Source organism: Pistacia vera, unplaced genomic scaffold (assembly GCF_008641045.1).
Source record: "Pistacia vera cultivar Batoury unplaced genomic scaffold, PisVer_v2 Contig418, whole genome shotgun sequence".
NCBI lineage: Eukaryota > Viridiplantae > Streptophyta > Magnoliopsida > Sapindales > Anacardiaceae > Pistacia > Pistacia vera.
In genome coordinates, this window is record NW_022196244.1 from 581,038 (window position 1) to 600,383 (window position 19,346).

The 19,346-nt window shown below is 33.5% G+C and overlaps 2 protein-coding genes across 3 annotated transcripts; both read left to right on the forward strand.

Annotated features, from left to right (window-relative positions):
• On the forward strand, nucleotides 1–18,822 carry LOC116142739 (U11/U12 small nuclear ribonucleoprotein 48 kDa protein-like). The gene is made up of 5 exons (XM_031428143.1): nucleotides 1–1,094; nucleotides 1,486–1,600; nucleotides 2,252–2,359; nucleotides 3,147–4,132; nucleotides 18,516–18,822. The coding sequence occupies exons 1-4, from the start codon at nucleotides 1–3 to the stop codon at nucleotides 4,047–4,049; spliced, it is 2,220 nt and encodes a 739-aa protein (XP_031284003.1). The 3' UTR covers nucleotides 4,050–4,132; nucleotides 18,516–18,822.
• Nucleotides 7,936–10,459, forward strand: LOC116142754 (U-box domain-containing protein 9-like). 2 transcript variants are annotated; one of them, XM_031428159.1, is made up of 3 exons: nucleotides 7,936–8,378; nucleotides 9,229–9,826; nucleotides 9,950–10,459. In XM_031428159.1, exons 1-3 carry the CDS (start codon nucleotides 8,004–8,006, stop codon nucleotides 10,312–10,314), a joined length of 1,338 nt encoding a protein of 445 aa, XP_031284019.1. In that variant the 5' UTR covers nucleotides 7,936–8,003; the 3' UTR covers nucleotides 10,315–10,459. The 2 variants fall into 2 exon arrangements, with proteins under 2 accessions (XP_031284019.1, XP_031284018.1); XM_031428158.1 differs by having other exon boundaries at nucleotides 9,229–10,459.
• Nucleotides 18,823–19,346: the final 524 nt, after the last annotated feature.

Consider the following 19,346-nt stretch of genomic DNA (forward strand, 5'->3'; position numbering starts at 1 on the left):
ATGCCTCCTGAGTCCCTCTTTCGCCACACTCTCCACTGCCCATCTCCTCTCCCAATTGGCTCTCCGAATTACGAAAATACTCTCCATTCTACTTCAACGTTACACGACCAAAACTCTCATTTCATCATTCAAGAGTTAAACCAGGAGCTCTGCTTTTCTTTGGATGATTACATTGCTAACTCTGGGTTTACTTCTTTCTTTTATAAAGATTGCCCAGGTCCTGTTTGTTTATCAGATATTGTTTCTAGTAATAGTAAGAAGACTTTTACTTTACCTGGTTTTTTATCTATAGAATGTGCTAATGTTGTTTGTTATACTGATAAAGAAGTTAAGAAGAAGATTGAAGGTTTTGATGAAGTGGGGTTTAGGATTTTAGGTTCTGATTTGTGGTTTATTAGGAGAGAAATTGAGGGTTGGAGTGATTATGAGTATTTAAATATGTACTCTTTTAATGTTGTTTGTGCAATTTTGGGGTTAAAAAGGGTGAAAGAGAGTGATTTGAGCAAATGGGTAATTGTAAATTCGCCACCATATGGTATTGTCATTGATGTTTATTTGAGGGACCATATATTTGTACTTGTTGGGTTGTGTTTGAAAGCTGTTATCAAGGAAGCTTCAGGCATTGTGGAATTGTTGAAGGGCCAAGAATTCGATGGGAATTTGAAGAGTATGAGTTTTAATTGTCCTGTTTTGTCTCAAGCTTTGACGTGGTTAGCTTCTCAGCTTTCTGTTTTATATGGGCAACCGAATGCAAAATTATACGCTATTAATATTTTTAAGCAATGCCTATTAGAAAGTGTATCACGGTTGTTGTTGTTTCCATTAGAGCAAAATTTGGTTGTGTCTTCTGATTTAAAAGAAGGAGATCAGAGTTCACATGCTATCCATAGTGAGATTACGGATGTCAAAGTTGAAAAGCCCCTTGAAAAGGTTTCAGAGAGTGAAGCAAGCGAAATGGTTCCTGAATCTGTCAACAGTAAGGTGATATTTGTGTCCCAAGTTGCAGCAGCTGTTGCAGCACTGCATGAGCGATCATTGCTTGAAGAAAAGATTAGGGGATTAAGGAGTTCTCAACCACTTACAAGTTATCAGCGGTTTGTTACTGTTATCATTTTTTTCTTTTCCTCTCCTTCCTTTTTATTATTATTTTCGGCACGTTCTTGCTTGTGGTTCCTTTTTGGTCTGGTATGTTTCATTATTTTAAGTTTACAAAAATTGAACAGCTTACTGAATGTATTTCAAATTGTCATGCTGTTGCAAAGGTATAAATAGTTGTCTATCTTATTTCTCATTTATGCCTTCATGAATTTTTATTGTTCCGTGGTATTATTGTGATTCAACTGTCCTACTTATTTTATTCCTGCTCCATTGACATCCACTTCTTCTCTGTATTGTTTTTAATTCGTTGTGACAGTATCATCATCTGAAGTATGTGTATCTGGAATCTAAGTATTTGATGCTGATAAAGTTTTCCTTTATCTGTAGAATGGCTGAGCATGCTTATGTGACTAATAGAGCTGATGAGGAGAGGAAAAAACGTCCTTATTATAGACCTTTAATTGAGCATGATGGACTTCCTAAGAAACCGTCATCTAACCAGGTATTTAGCTTTCTTATGTATTTAATGTATTATGAGTTGCATATGTTTTATTCTACAGTTTAAAACATGGTTAAGGAAACTGGATACTAGTTGTTATCATTAGATGATGTCGTTAGTCATGCAGATAGTTAGGATACCTGGCTCTTGACCTAAGTACAATTAAGGTAATTGAAAATTTATTTGGTCATACTGTTTCATCATACATATATAATGTCAAAGCAGGTGCACTAAATTTGTATTTCCCCTGTGTGGGGCTTTTTTCTCAGGATGACCATGTTAACCTATTTCTAGATTTAGGATATGCCTGAACTTTCTCAATCAATAAACATTAACGTTATGCACATCTTGAATGAGAGTAGGAATCAGTTTTCTTTTGTGTGCATTTATGTCATCACTGTTGGCAACTATATTAGAATTCTGGTAACAACCTCTTGCATGACATCAGTTTATTGTGGTGGGTGATCACATTTAGCTCATCACTGTGAACTGTTTAGTAAATTCTTTTAACAACCTGAAATTAGGCTCTTCAGGAAACGTAACAGCTGATTACTATTATGTTATCCGGTATCCTTTCCCTTGACACTTATCTTTTTTAAAGGAAATGTGGTTTTAACAAACTGTTATTCCTAAATCTTTGTTTGTTTAAATAAGGATTCAAGTAAGAATAAGACAAAAGAGGAATTATTGGCTGAAGAAAGGGATTACAAACGCCGAAGAATGTCATATCGTGGGAAGAAGTTGAAACGAACAACTTTAGAGGTAAGAATCTGGTTTTGAAATTTTAAATTCTTTCTCACGATTACATTTTCTGTTATTTAATGTTTTACATCCTAGGTTGTCAAATGCGTGTGTTTAACTTTGTGATGGAGGTACTTCATTTTCTCAAATGGATTAAACTTTAATTTTTCAATCGAAAAAATGTTAAACATTTTTTATAAGGCTTTGGCTATGTATGACAGTATGAGCAAGCATTGCTATCATTCTTTACTAATTACATGTGCTTGAGGTAGCATATCCTAGTATATTGTAAAAGTTATGCTCAACCATCTTAACATTGTATTATAAAAATTCATTTCTTCTCCAACATGTATTTGAATCTGAGCAAGCTTGCCAGTTATAGGCCTTTCTTTTTTCCCCTTACCTGGTTTTATTCAACATTGATTTAATTGCACATATTTTTTGTGAGATTACTTGATATGTATATTTTTTTAGTTTAGAAGTTTAGTCATGCGGATGAGAAAGATTATGCATGATGCATATTATTCGTGTATTCTTATTAAAAGATTTAGGCTCTTCAGGAAACGTGACAGCTGATTTATTTCTTCAGTATATGGTTGATAGTTTTGCTAAGAGAAAGCTAAATGAATCATTATTTCTAATTAAATATTCGCGTATTCTTATTAAAAAAAATTCATAATATTCTTGTTTCTAATGTCTTATTGTTTTCTCCTATAAAAAGAATGTCCTTTTTTGTTACATTGTGTGGATTTGAAATTTAAATTTTAATGATAGTTTCCTTAATCCATTTGTGCATATTGTTTCGCAGGTTATGAGGGATATAATTGAGGAATACATGGATGAAATCAAGCAAGCAGGAGGAATTGGTTGTTTTGTGAAGGGAGATGAAGAGGGAGGTATGTCTTCATCAAGACCCCCTGCACAGGATCTTAATATGAATTTTGGGAAAAACAATAGCAATTTATTTGAAGCAAACAGAGGTAGCCCAAACTATTACAGGAAACAGTCTCACTATGATCGTGATATCAAATCTACAACATTTGAGGATGCTTTGACTAGGGATCAGGAGCTATCAAGACGAGGCCGTCATGGACACCATGAAAACTATGGTGCAGAGGATCATTCTAGAAGCATGGAAAGGCACAAAATTGATGACCTGTCATATGAGAGGAATAATAATCGAAGAGTGCGAGAAGATGATCTTACCGCCTATGTTGATGTACGTAGAAAAGGTTATAGTGATTCAGTTGAAGCAACAAGAGGTAGCCCAAAATATTTCCGGAAACAATCTAATTATGACCGTGATAGCAAATCTACCGCATTTGAGGATGTGTTGCCTAGAGATCATGAGCTATTTAAACGAGACCTTCACACAAACCGTGAAAAGCATGGTGAAGATTATTATTCTAGAAGCATGAAAAAGCGCAGAAGTGATGACTGGTCACAAGAGAGCAATCATAGAAGAGAGCGAGAAGATGTGGAGTTGACTAGAACCAAGCATCATGAGATTAGAACATCTTCTAGCAGGTCCAGTTATCATGATTACAGATCGTCTCATTCATCAAGTTCTCATCAAAGAAAAATACAAGTCCATGATAATGCAGAATCTGTGGTACAAAATGCATTTGGAGATAGATATGATCCTTCAGAATCTTCTGATGTCAACAAAAACGATGTCTTCAATGGCACTAACCATGTCAAACCAGAATAATTCCATTTATGCACTAGCAGCTGATAGGGAAAAGGGCACTATCCTTCTTAATATGATAAACCTGCTCTATTTCAATTATGGGGGTAAGTCATTCAAGTTATACGTGTATATATATTAAATATGGTTAAATTAAAGAGTTACTGAAATAAGTGTGGGACTTTGTTTGTGACGTGGTTTATTCCCACAAATTTGCAGCAGGCTTCAGCACTTTTTTCTGCACCTGTATCCTCCTATGTATCCTTGATTATGTTATATTGTTTGTTTCTCAGCTTCTTATTATCTGGGTAGTTCTTTCTTTCTTTTTTTGGGGGGTGTCTATTCCTCTTTTTCATGTTGGACAGAAAAATAGCACTTTCCTGTAACTCTTATCATCTGCATTTCATCATAATCATGAATTACATGATCATAACAAGATTACCAGGAGATTAAACTTTATATAGGCAACTTTTGCATTTCTTGCATTTGCATCATCATTTTACATAATCATTACTATCATTACTTTTGTTTATGATATGTATGCTTAAAATCCTTAATTCCTATTATGTGGACTAGATGCTAAACTCTAAAACTAAATGAGGTTTGAAATGAGTAGGACTCGACTATTTTAATTTTCATTCAGACAGAGGACTTTGTGCTCAGGCGTTAGTTGGAAAACAAGGAGAAAAAACTAATAGGAATTCTTATTTGCTTTTAGTGATTTAGCTTATGAATATAGATATAAAAACATTTTAGCTGGTGGTAATGAACACAAGAGAGATTTAAACTTCATGATGGTTTCCCATGCTGTGGGAATTGGAAAATTTTGTGACCTCAAGCCATATCTCATGAAAAGTTTACCACCTNACGAGCAGCTGATAGGGAAAAGGGCACTATCCTTCTTAATATGATAAACCTGCTCTATTTCAATTATGGGGGTAAGTCATTCAAGTTATACTTGTATATATATTAAATATGGTTAAATTAAAGAGTTACTGAAATAAGTGTGGGACTTTGTTTGTGACGTGGTTTATTCCCACAAATTTGCAGCAGGCTTCAGCACTTTTTTCTGCACCTGTATCCTCCTATGTATCCTTGATTATGTTATATTGTTTGTTTCTCAGCTTCTTATTATCTGGGTAGTTCTTTCTTTCTTTTTTTGGGGGGTGTCTATTCCTCTTTTTCATGTTGGACAGAAAAATAGCACTTTCCTGTAACTCTTATCATCTGCATTTCATCATAATCATGAATTACATGATCATAACAAGATTACCGGGAGATTAAACTTTATATAGGCAACTTTTGCATTTCTTGCATTCGCATCATCTTTTTACATAATCATTACTGTCATTACTTTTGTTTATGATATGTATGCTTAAAATCCTTAATTCCTATTATGTGGACTAGATGCTAAACTCTAAAACTAAATGAGGTTTGAAATGAGTAGGACTCAACCATTTTAATTTTCATTCAGACAGAGGACTTTGTGCTCAGGCGTTAGTTGGAAAACAAGGAGAAAAAACTGATAGGAATTCTTATTTGCTTTTAGTGATTTAGCTTATGAATATAGATATAAANGAGGATTAGGAAGATGAAAATCAATCTCTGCCCCAAACAGGAAGGGTCTCAATGGAATGTTCTTTGTATGAGGGAGCTGGAAAGTTGATATTGAAAGGTGTTTTGGTGGCTATGTTTTTATTGGTTTGGTAAAGATGAATCCAGAAAGAGTTTCTAAATTTCACATGTAAAATTAGTAATGTGTTTTGAGTAAAAGACTAGTTAGAGAAGAGGACAGGTCATTGATGTTATACTTTTTAACATAATACAATTACTCTTTTGCCCTTTACCATCAAATCAACTGAGGCATTAAAAATGTTTTTTGTTTTTGTTTTGAAGAATACAATATTGCCATAGTAACATATGATTGTTTGTTTGTTTTTGAAGGAAAACTTAAAACACTTACCCAATAGTGTCAAAAAAAAAAATATTGGTTTATTTTATTTTTCCATATAAGATCCGTTAGTATTAAACTTATCCACTTCTTTTAGAAAATATTAAAAACATCTTATAATAAAAAAATATAAAAAAAACCCTTAAATAATTATTTAAAAAAACCCAAAAATCGTGCTAGGGATATTTTTAATACTTTTCGAACAAAATAGATGAATTAATACTAAACAATCTCATAGGAGAAAATGAAATAAACTCATAAAAAAAAATACTACTCAAAATAACATTTGAAACAATATTTTCATTTAAAAAAAAAAAAAAATTGTACTCTTGAATTGTTGATAGGTTAATGAAAAGCCTTAGAAATTGAGATTTGATTGCAATTGGTGCCAAGTGCCGACTCAAAATACTAATCCCATTATTAATTTATTACTTAATCTTAAATAAATTTAGAAAATATGTGATTTTAAAAGTCACTCCATTAGGGTAAGTGCCATTAATTATCACTCTTTAATTTTTATTAATTAGATAGTAATCCTAATTAACTTAAAAAATGTCTAAATACATGAACCTTCTTCTCTTTTAAAATCAAGGTAGATTAACATCTCAATCACCCTAACACTTTTCTGTTAGCTTCATCATTACATTGATTGAAACTAAGTTATTTATTTTTTAATGTTTTTTGGATATTACATAATTTATAAAAATATCAAACCCATTTTCAAGATAAAATAATTTACACAATCTTACAATCAAAGATTGTACAAGTGTGTTATAACTTATAAGGTTATTTTCTTAGAAAATTAAATTATTTATAAATCATATCATATCCAAAATCTATATCCATATTTTCCATCTTAACAACGTTTGGAAAATAGTTTTTCAAAGTAAAATAAACAAATAACAAATCCATTTTATAAATATTTAAATATGAAATATGCCACTATTTTAAAAAAAAATTATATATCTCCTAAAATTATTAATAAGTTAATTTAAAAAATCATAAAATTATTAAAAAAAAAATTTATAAAAGTGTCAAAAACTTTATGATATTTGTTAGTTATAGTATATACTTCTTTTAGCCTTAACGGATTGCCGGCCTACGATGACTCATCCGGGGGTCACAATGTCTAATTAGGTTTAGAATTAGTTTATTAATATTTAGATTTAGGTTAGGTTAGATTTGGGTAAGCTTAAATGGGGTTAGGTTTTCTATTATGTATTTAAATAGTAAAAAACCTACGTGTAAAAAACAAAAATAGAGGAAAAAGAGTAAGCTATCGGTACTGTTTATCTTTGTATTCTACAGTGTTTTGATACTCAATAAAATCACTTTATTTGAATACTGAACATAGTTCCTTGAAAAGGGAATAAACTAGGGTATATGATTGTATTTAGTCTTTTATTTTATACTTTATTTATGATGTGTTTGGTTTCCGTTTCAACAAATATTAAGGTACAATATCTAACAATCTCACAAAAATAAATAAAATAAACCCATAATAAAAATCACATTTTATAATTTATGTGATATTAACACTCCGTATCATATAATTGTATCAGTTAATATTAACGTGATTCAACGTTATTTCAATAATGTCATGGATCAATAACTATATAAAATTTACTTTAATCAACTATTCACTTCAATTAAAATAAAATCCACTAATAAAATTACCATAAAATTAAGAAAGGAAAATCATGTTAGGTACCATTTTTTAAGTCCTTTCTATTTCCAGTTTACTTGCGTGGCGATATCTAATTGGTCACCAAAACCTTTGTCTTAAAAATACAGAAGACAAACACCGCGTACCCCACTCAATAATTAATCAAATTTCACTGTGACCAAACCAACAACCTCAATCAGTGATATTATCATCACCCAGCACCCCTTTCATAAAAGGACAGCGTCAGCAAACAGCCAAGAGAGTTCACATAAGAAAATAATGGAGTGTATAAATAACTAGTGTAAGCTAAACCCAATTTCTTCTTCTCAACTGAAGAAGAAAATTCTATGGGTAACTTGTTATGAGTTACCAACCCAGTTGTGAAATTACTTTTCTTGGTTTATTCGTGGTTCAAAGTTTCAATCTTTTTTATCAGTTTCACTTTCAAGATTGGTCTTTTATGGCCAACCCAGAAGCTCAAGAGACTGATCATAGTAGGAATACGGTTTTTGAGTTGAAAAAGGAGTTACAGAGACTTGTGAAGACCATTCTTGATGAAGATGATTATGGCATGCATGTAACTGATGAGGCTTTGAGAGTCTTGTCTTGTTTGAAAGAGTTTAACTTGAAGAAATCTCATTCTTTAAGTGTTGATTGCTTGGATGTTCCTGAAGTGTTCAGGTGTCCTATTTCTGGAGAGATTATGGCTGACCCTGTTGTTTTGGCTAATGGCCTGGTTAGTTATTGCTCCAATTGCTTCTTAATTTTGGTTGTTAGTATCTGGGTATGTTTATTTTGTTTTTATTTTGGTTGAATTTTGTGTGGGGTAGTGGTGATGGGATTGTTTAGTGTTCAATACTTTTGAAATATGATTCTTCTTTGGAATTTTGTTATATGGGGTTTGGATTTTGCAGAATTGTTGTACTGAATTTGAAACTTTTTTCTGTGTTAGGTGTTTCAACTTTTTAAGCATCGGGGCGCTGTAATGTTGTGAAATTTTTACTTTGTGAAATTCGGAAAGTTGCTTTGGTCTGACTTCTGAGAGTTTTTTTCTGGATTTCCTTTTCTATGTAATTTAAGCAATATTTTGTTGGCAGATAGCCAAACTTTGATGTAGGAATTTGAATATTAGGTGGGAGTTAAAAGGCCTTGATTATAGCACCTAACCCGAAAGTTTGAGCTCTGTATTGTTAGATGATTATTTGGTTTCATTTTCAATGGAAATTTCTGTAGAGAGAAAAGTTCTTATTTAACGCTTGATTTCTCAAGAGGTGGCTTAAAAGTCATAAAAAATCCTACTCCTAACCCAGATAGTTGTAGGATTCTCTAGGATTTTATATAGAATTTTGTTCTGAAGCTAGTTTCTAGAAGTCCAGCCACTCTATTTGTTCCATAAATAAATTTTGTTACGACTTCAACGTATATTATGCTGTGATCTTGAACTGGAGTGCAGACATCTCTAGAAAAGTTTCAATTCATGTCCATGCTTTCTTATGGGGTTTTTGCGAATTTTTCATGTTCATGATATAAATGATCTTATAAATCGTATTATTCACTTTAGTTCTGAATCTGTGTCGGGTTTGCAGACTTTTGACCGCCCTTGCATTGAGAAGTGGCTAAATGAAGGCAACCGATCATGCCCTCAAACCCATCAAGTCCTCTCCCATACAGTCCTCACTCCGAATCAGTTGGTGCGTGAAATTATTTCACAATGGTGCCAGGAGCATGGCATTGAGCTGCCAAAAGCCATTCAGGATATTGATGAGGATTTCATAACTGATGTTGACCGAAGCTATTTAACTTCACTGCTTGAGAAGATGTCCTCTTCTCTTTCCGATCAAAAAGAAGCAGCAAAAGAGCTTCGGTTGCTGACAAAGAGGATGCCGTCATTTCGAGCCCTTTTCAGCGAGTCAACTGATACCATTCTCCAATTGCTAAATCCACTTTCACCAGGCAGAGCTGATACTGATCCTGATCCTGATCTCCAAGAGGATTTGATCACAACTGTACTAAACCTCTCAATTCATGACAATAATAAGAAGCTAGTTGCAGAGGATCCATTGGTCATACCTCTACTTATTGACTCCTTAAAAACCGGAACCATTGAAACTAGAAGAAATGCTGCTGCTGCACTATTCACATTATCAGCCCTAGATTCTAACAAGCTCATTATTGGGAAATCAGGTGCTCTCAAACCTTTAATTGATCTTTTAGAGGAAGGGCATCCATTAGCTATTAAGGATGTTGCTTCTGCAATTTTCAATCTATGTATTCTCCTCGAAAATAAAAGGAGGGCTGTCCATGCAGGGGCAGTCAGGGTGATTGTGGGAAAGATCATAAACCATACACTTGTAGACGAGTTGTTGGCTATTCTTTCAATGCTTTCGAGTCATCAAATAGCAATTGAGGAAATGGGAGAACTAGGCGCTGTGCCTTGCTTGCTAAGCATCATAAGGGAGAGCACTTGTGAACGCAACAAAGAAAATTGTGTTGCCATTCTGTATAATATCTGCTTTAATGATCGGAGTAAATTGAGGGAAATTGGAGCAGAGGAAAATGCCAATCATACGCTTTCTAGACTTGCACAAGACGGGACTTCCAGAGCCAAGAGAAAAGCGAATGCGATCCTTGAGAGGTTGAATAAAGCTGCTTTAATTGCACATACAGCTTGATGAAATAGACCCCTTAATTCAGAAACAATCCCATTCTGTAAATACTCTTGTTTTTTCCCCCAATATACACATTGATTTGAGCTGAGTTCTGTAAAAAGTTAACATATTTATACACATTTCCTATACTCAGGCAAGTTTTGGTCAATCTCATGCTTATAGATCATCAAAGGATATTGTATATTAACCTTCAATAGTCATGAATCAATACTTTGGTTTTTTTTATAATTTTTGCTTTCTACCTTATTTCTGAGCCTATGAATTCTCATATTTTGCGCTGACCTCGGATCTTTAATTATTTGGGATTATCTAATCAGGATTATGATATTTAACATTGTTGCCGTCTAACAGGAGGGCCTCGCCGCCTTTGCAATGAAAGTGATTCAGGTGGATGACTGGAGTTGTAGGACCTCCATTGTTCCTGTCACCAACCATTTACAGTGTCGGCACCATTATACTAAATCTTTGTTTAATACAAACCGTTTAACAAGTTGATTAATTTTTAGTATATGTTTTTGGGACCAACATATTCGGTCGGCAGTCAACAGTTGGCTATAGCGAGAAGAAAATATTAAGTAAATGGGTACAGTTAGAAACAGTTGATGCTGAAATCCTGTATAAAAAAACATGATGCGCTGACTGGTTTTTCCATCACTTGCTTCTTTCAAGACAACTCTTCAATCTTGCAAATCAAACAATGTGTTTGAATTTGCACTAATAGATCCTTAACTTGTGGATGAGGCTTTTTCTATTAGATCTTGAATCTTCTTCTTGATTTTTTTAAAGCTAATCTTGAAATGAGCTAATCTTCCTGCCTAATAAATTGGTTTAAATATGACTTTTAACACTAACATTTCTAACATTCTTCAAAATTCCTGCCACTAATAGTGGTTGGTTTTAGCAGAGCTTCATTTGTCCAAAGTCTACTTTGACAAGTAACCATCCATGAATATTAAAACATGAGAGAGACCAGGATCTGGGTTAGTAGAATAATATATTGTTACTGGCGGCATTGCTTGCTTCACCTGTCACGCTGGTAAATATTTTACATTTTATTGGCTGATTTTGTATCACAATCATCTTATTTATTTGTTTTGTGTATCAAATTCATCCAAGTCATTGATCATGCAACAACAAACATTCCGATTCTCAAGTGCTTACAAACTGCACTTTCGGTGAATGGTTAGTTTTACTAACTATTGCTTAAAAAATCTTTAACTTACCCATCAATTTAGGGGGAGTTACTCACATAATTGTGATGTTTTATTATTATAATTTGATGGTTAGAAAATGTGTCAAAGTCCAGGAATAACCAAGTAAATATTGTTATTGTCCCCGTTGAACTCAAGTTCACACGGGTTTGTTTTTAGACTACTTGTAAAACTCAAGTTCACACGGGTTTGTTTTTAGACTACTTGTAAAATGCATCATTCATTTAAAACACGTCTACCTAGTTAAGAGAACTCAAACCTTATAACTGAATCTTAAACTCATTTCTTGTTGTGACAAAAAGGCAAAAACAGACTATGCAACATATGCATGCCATTTTGCGTATTCAAAATAGAGGTGGGTACTTAAAAAATGGAGTCAATTAACTCCAAGGGATCGGCCTGCGTAGTCAAGGAGGTTTGCTCAATTCCTTGAGTTCTTGGGTTTAAATCTTGGGGCCATCTACCACAATAACATTATGGTTTATCTAATCTTTTGGGCTTGGAGGGTGTTTAATAGACATCGGGGATTAATTGAGGTGTATGCAAACTAGTGTGGAGACCCCGGTTACCAATAAAAAAAAAGGAGGTCAATTTCTAGTTAAATTGATGTGTGTGGAGTGTGGCAAGCATGCATTTATGTGAATTTATCAAAGCAATGTTTTTGTGTTAGCTTTCGGTTAAGTGGTCCTAATATGAAGTTGAGGAAGAAAGTAATTAATATCTTTAGGAAAGCATAAAGATTGGTGTTTTGATAGTGAAGTAAAAGTTCCAAATCAGTGGATCTGCTTTTATGTTCTCTTATCTACAGGTTTAAATAATACCCCAGAATTGGAATTTGTCAAACCCTTATCAAGTCTCAAAGAGATTAACACACAGATACAAAAAAAAAAAAAAAAGGATATCCACCCAATAAGAGATATGCCTTAAACATCATAAGATCAACCCCAGATTCTTCTCAAATGCAACATTGAAGCAATGAGAAGTGCTTTAAGTTTATTGTAAAAAAACAATAAATGTTAGCATCCCACATCGCTTAGTGAATGAGTCGGGGTTTAGTTTATGACGGTTGATTCCTCTTGCTAGGTGGACGCATTTTGGATGAAAAACGTTTTCGCGAAATCTAAAAACAAATTCCTGTAAGCCTAGACCGAAATGCAGACATTTTCGACTTAGTTAACGGCATGACTCGTTAAAAGGCCAAAATAGATGACCCCATTAAGGAGCCGCAATAGCAACATTTATTTCCTGTCAATTATCAAACTCTCGCCGACACCTCATATTCATTATACAACCTCTAAATATTCCAGCTAAGAATAAGCTTTTATCTTTCTGAATTTAAGTCCTGCATCTGCGGTTAGGAGTTTTTAGATATTTAGTCTATTATGTTACTCTCAACCCATAAACCATCTGTCAAAAGCATGCACAGTTTCATTCAATGTGAAGTTTAGTTTAATCTGCCTCGTCTATGTCACTTTAATGCAACAATATGGGAGCACTGTGTCAAATTCTAGATCTAACTAAGTAGAAATTATCCGTTTTGGCTTTAGCTCGGCATGGTTTATATTTGGGTCTCACACAAATACCCCTTACCCAAAATGCATATACTTATTTACAAGGACCTAAATCTTATAAACTGAATTCAGACTCATTCGCTAGATGATGTTGGATATAACACAATATCTCAGTTTGAGACTGCAGCCACCTGAGAAAGTAAATCAGAATCCATGTATTATAACAATAACATAGTATGCTTGTATATGATAAAAGCTATAATTCAGTTGACTTTGTGCATGATAAAAATTGGATGGCCTTGCCCACTTTGATGAAACAGCAATAGCATCCACTAAATAAGAGCCCCTCAGCAAAGTTTAGCATCTGGGCTAGACTCTAGCAGAATAGTTCAGTTTAGTGGCCACTAACCTGGCCCTTTTTACCGACAAATTGGACCCAATTTGGCTGAACAGTTATATCCACTCATTTTCCTTATCAACTATGCACTGAATAATGCTAAGAATCATTAACTTTATTTTACATTTTTGAACCATAATGCTATAATCATATTCATCTAAGTTACCACATTACATATGATTGTCTGTTTGTTTTTGAAGGAAAACTTAAAACACTTACCCTTAGTGTCAAAAAAAAAAATATATGGTTATATTTTTCCGTATAAGATCCGTAGTATTAAATTTCATCCAGAAAATATTAAAAACATCTCATAATCAAAAAAAAAAAAAAAAACCCTTAAAATTATTATTAAAAAACCCAAAATCATGGTAGGGATATTTTAATACTTTCCGAACAAAATGGTTGAAATAATGCTAACAATCTCAGGAGAAAATGAAATAAACCATAAAAAAATATACACAAAATAACATTGAAACAATATTTTATTTAAAAAAAAAAAAGTTGTACTCTTGAATCATTGATAGGATAATGAAAAGCTCAGAAATTGAGATTTGATTGCAATTGGTGCCAAGTGCCGATACATGTATTAATCCCATTATTAATTTATTACAAATCTTAATAAATTTAAAAACATGTGTTTTTAAAAGTCATCCATAGGGTAAGTGCCATTAATTATCACTCTTTAATTTTATTATATTAAATAGTAATCCTAATTAACTTAAAAAATGTCTAAATACATGAACCTTTTTCTCTTAAAATCAAGGTAGATTAACATCTCAATCACCCTAACACTTTTCTGTTAGCTTATCATTACACTATTGAAACTAATTTATTTATTTTTAATGTTTTTGGATATTACATAATTTATAAAAATATCAAACCCATTTTCAAATAAAATAATTTACACAATCTTACAATCAAAGATTGTACAAGGTGTATAAACTTATAGGTTATTTTCTTAGAAAATAAATTTAAAATCATCATATCCAAAAACTATATCCATATTTTCCATCTTAACAACGTTTGGAAAATAGTTTTTCAAAGTAAAATAAATAAATAACAAATCCATTTATAAATATTTAAATATGAAATATGCCACTATTTTAAAAAATTATATATCTCCTAAAATTATTAAAAAAAAATTTTTAAAAGTGTCAAAAACTTTATGATATTTGTTAGTTAGTATATACTCTCTTTTAGCCTTAACGGATTGTCGACCTACAACGCTCATTCGGGGGTCACAATGTTAATTGGGTTTAGAATTAGTTATTAATATTAGGTTTAAGTCAGTTAGATTCAGGTAAGCTTAAATGGGGTTAGTTTTCTATTATGTATTTTTATAATAGTAAAAAACCTATGTGGAAAAAAAAAAATAGAGGAAAAAGAGTGATAGCACGGTATTGTTCATATTTGTATTCTACAGTGTTTGATACTAATAAAATCACTTATTTGAATACTGAACATATCTTTGAAAAGAGAACGAACTAGGGTATATGTTGATATTGTCTTTTATTTTGTTTTTATTATGACGTGTTGGTTTCGTTTAACAATATTAAGGTACAATATTAACAATCTCACAAAATAAAATAAAATAAACCCATAAAAAAATCACATTATAATTTATGTGATATTACACACGTATCATATAATGTATTAGTTAATATTAACGTGATTCAACGTTATTTCAATAATGTCATGGATCAATAACTATATAAAATTTACTTAATCAACTATTCACTTCAATTAAAATAAAATCCACAATAAAATACCATAAAATAAGAAAGGAAATCATGTTAGGTACCATTTTTTAAGTCTTTCTATTTCAGTTTACTGCGTGGCGATATCTAATTGGTCACCAAAACCTTTGTCTTAAAATACAGAAGACAAACACCGCGTACCCCACTCAACAATTAATCAAATTTCACTGTGACCAAACCAACAACTCAACCAGTGATATATCATCACCCAGCCCCCCTTCAAAAGACACAGCGTCAGCAAACAGCCAAGAGAGTTCACATAAAAAATAATGGAGTGTATAAAAAACTGTGTAAGCTAAACCCAATTTCTCTTCTCAACGAAGAAAAAATTCTATGGGTAACTTGTTATGAGTTACCAACCCAGTTGTGAAATTACTTTTCTTGGTTTATTCGTGGTTCAAAGTTTCAATTTTTTATCAGTTTCACTTTCAAGATGGTCTTTTATGGCCAACCAGAAGCTCAAGAGACTGATCATAGTAGGAATACGGTTTTGAGTTGAAAAAGGAGTTACAGAGACTGTGAAGACCATTCTGATGAAGATGATTAGGCATGCAGTAACTGATGGGCTTGAGAGTCTTGTCTTGTTTGAAAGAGTTTAACTTGAAGAAATCTCATCTTTAAGTGCTGATTGCTTGGATGTTCCTGAAGTGTTCAGGTGTCCTATTTCTGGAGAGATTATGGCTGACCCTGTTGTTTTGGAATGGCCTGGTTAGTTATTGCTCCAATTGCTTCTTAATTTTGGTTGTTAGTATCTGGGTATGTTTATTTTGTTTTTATTTTGGTTGAATTTGTGTGGGGTAGTGGTGATGGGATTGTTTAGTGTTCAATACTTTGAAATATGATCTCTTTGGAATTTTGTTATATGGGGTTGGATTTGCGATTGTGTCGATGAACTTTTTATTATGTTAACTTTTAAGCATCGGGGCCTGAATGTTGTGAAATTTTTACTTTGTGAAATTCGGAAAGTTGCTTTGGTTGACTTTGAGAGTTTTTTTCTGGATTTCCTTTTCTAGTAATTTAAGCAATATTTTGTGGCAGATAGCCAACTTTGATGTAGGAATTTGAATATTAGGTGGGAGTTAAAAGGCTGATTATAGCACTAACCCGAAAGTTTGAGCTCTGTATGTTAGATGATTATTTGGTTTCATTTTCAATGGAAATTTCTGTAGAGAAAAGTTCTTATTTAACGCTTGATTCTCAAGAGGTGGCTTAAAGTCATAAAAAATCCTACTCCTAACCCAGATAGTTGTAGGATTCTCTAGAGTTTAATAGAATTTTGTTCTGAAGCTAGTTTCTAGAAGTCCAGCCACTCTATTTGTTCCATAAATAAATTTTGTTACGACTTCAACGTATATATGCTGTGATCTTGAACGGAGTGCAGACATCTCTAGAAAAGTTTCAATTCATGTCATGTTTTCATGGGGTTTTTGCGAATTTCATGTTCATGATATAAATGACTTATAAACGTATATTCACTTTAGTTCTGAATCTGTGTCGGGTTTGCAGACTTTTGACCGCCCTTGCCTTGAGAAGTGGCTAAATGAAGGCAACCGATCATGCCCAAACCCATCAAGTCCTCTCCCATACAGTCTCACTCCGAATCATTGGTGCGTGAAATTATTTCACAATGGTGCCAGGAGCATGGCTTGAGCTGCCAAAAGCCATTCAGGATATGATGAGGATTTCATAACTGATGTGACCGAAGCTATTTAACTTCACTGCTTGAGAAGATGTCCTCTCTCTTTCCGATCAAAAAGAAGCAGCAAAAAGATTCGGTTGCTGACAAAGAGGATGCCATCATTTCGAGCCCTTTTGGCATGCAACTGATACCATTCTCCAATTGCTAATCCACTTTCACCAGGCAGAGCTGATACTGATCCTGATCCTGATCTCCAAGAGGATTGATCACAACTGTACTAAACCTCTCAATTCATGACAATAATAAGAAGCTAGTTGCAGAGGATCCATTGGTCATACCTCTACTTATTGACTCCTTAAAAAACGGAACCATTGAAACTAGAAGAAATGCTGCTGGCACTATTCACATTATCAGCCCTAGATTCTAACAAGCTCATTATTGGGAAATCAGGTGCTCTCAAACCTTTAATGATCTTTTAGGGAAGGGCACCATTAGCTATTAAGGATGTGCTTCTGCAATTTTCAATCTATGTATCTCCTCGAAATAAAAGGAGGGCTGTCCATGCAGGGGCAGTCAGGGTGATTGTGGGAAAGATCATAAACCATACACTTGTAGACGTGTTGGCTATTCTTTCAATGCTTTCGAGTCATCAAATAGCATTGAGGAAATGGAGAACTAGGCGCTGGTGCTTGCTTGCTAAGCATCAAAGGGAGAGCACTTGTGAACGCAACAAAGAAAATTGTGTTGCCATTCTGTAAATATCTGCTTTAATGACGGAGTAAATTGAGGGAAATTGGAGCGGAGGAAAATGCCAATCATACGTTTCTAGACTTGCACAAGACGGGACAGAGCCAAGAGGAAAGCGAATGCGATTCTTGAGAGGTTGAATAAAGCTGCTTTAATTGCACATACAGCTTGATGAAATAACCCCTTAATTCAGAAACAATCCATCATCCTCCTGTAAAAACTCTTGTTTTCCCCCAATATACACATTGATTTGAGCTGAGTTCTGCAAAAAGTTAACATATTTATACCATTTCCTATACTAGGCAAGTTTTGGTCAATCTATGCTTATAGATCATCAAAGGATATTGATATAACCTTCATAGTCATGATCAATACTTTGGTTTTTTTTATAATTTTTGCTTTCTACCTTATTTCTGAGCCTATGAATTCTCATATTTTGCGCTGACTCGGATCTTTAATTATTTGGGATTATCTAATCAGGATTAGATATTTAACATTGTTGCCGTCTAACAGGAGGCCTCGCCGCCTTTGCAATGAAAGTGATTCGGTGGATGACTGGAGTTGTAGGACCTCCATTGTCTGTCACCAACCATTTACAGTGTCGGCACCATTAGACTAAATCTTTGTTTAATACAAACCGTTTAACAAGTTGATTAATTTTTGTATATGTTTTTGGACCAACAATTCGGTCGGGTCACAGTTGGCTATAGCGAGAAGAATATTAAGTAAATGGGTACAGTTAGAAACAGTTGATGCTGAAATCCTGTATAAAAAACATGATGCGCTGACTGGTTTTTCCATCACTTGCTTCTTTCAAGACAACTCTTCAATCTTGCAAATCAAACAATGTGTTTGAATTTGCACTAATAGATCCTTAACTTGTGGATGAGGTTTTTCTATTAGATCGAATCTTCTTCTTGATTTTTTTAAAGCTAATCTGAAATGACAATCACAAGACAAGACCACTGCTTTTGCTGGAGAAGATTTTCATTCTTGTAAAGGATTTAGGAATGCAAAGGGAGTGTGAAGCAGATTTAAGAATCGGGGAGCAATTTTCCCTTCAAGGGAAATAAATTGTTGTAATTGTTCTGGTAAGGTACCACAAGTTTTGTAAGCATCAGGGTAAGTTAGGATTTTGCTGCACAATCTTATATAGTATAGTATTTTTGCTATTCTTCTGATGTAGAATCTGTACGGTAATTGTTCCAGATTGTTTATTTGATATAATAATTTGATTTATGTTTAGATAGACGTTGAGCAGTTGTTGATAGCGACAACAAAAATTTCTTCTTTTCTAGTATAGATCAAAACTGAAGTAAACCACTTGGATATGGTCGGATGACAAGACCTTAGGTTATCTAGAGATCTTGTATTCGAGTCTTACTCTTACCAGGAAATCACTTATCACATTTGTAATTTATATGGCCTATTGGGTCTATAGATGTTCAATGGACCTTGAAAGCAAAAATATGATTTGAAGTATATCATAACCTAGGGACCATTGTTATTGACCCTATCCTATTATAAGGATGATAGAATTGTTAGATTGGTAATAAAAAAGAAAAAGAAAAAGAAAAGAAAAACCATAAAGGCCAATTCCAATGGTGGGCATCGGCAGTAACAGAATCTCAAAACTCTGTGGTCACTTTCTACTCTCCAATGCTTTTTTCATAAAGAAGGGAGGATTAGGAAGATAAAAATCAGTCTCTGCCCCAAACAGGAAGGGTCTCAATGGAATGTTCTTTGTATGAGGGAGCTGGAAAGTTGATATTG

Coding starts and splice junctions, on each gene's coding strand:
- LOC116142754 (XM_031428158.1), top strand. CDS start 8,004: ATGAGTTACCAACCCAGTTGTGAAATTACTTTTCTTGGTTTATTCGTG. Junction 8,379..9,228: donor TTGTTTTGGCTAATGGCCTG/GTTAGTTATTGC, acceptor TCGGGTTTGCAG/ACTTTTGACCGCCCTTGCAT.
- LOC116142739 (XM_031428143.1), top strand. CDS start 1: ATGCCTCCTGAGTCCCTCTTTCGCCACACTCTCCACTGCCCATCTCCT. Junction 1,601..2,251: donor AGAAACCGTCATCTAACCAG/GTATTTAGCTTT, acceptor TGTTTAAATAAG/GATTCAAGTAAGAATAAGAC. Junction 2,360..3,146: donor TGAAACGAACAACTTTAGAG/GTAAGAATCTGG, acceptor ATTGTTTCGCAG/GTTATGAGGGATATAATTGA.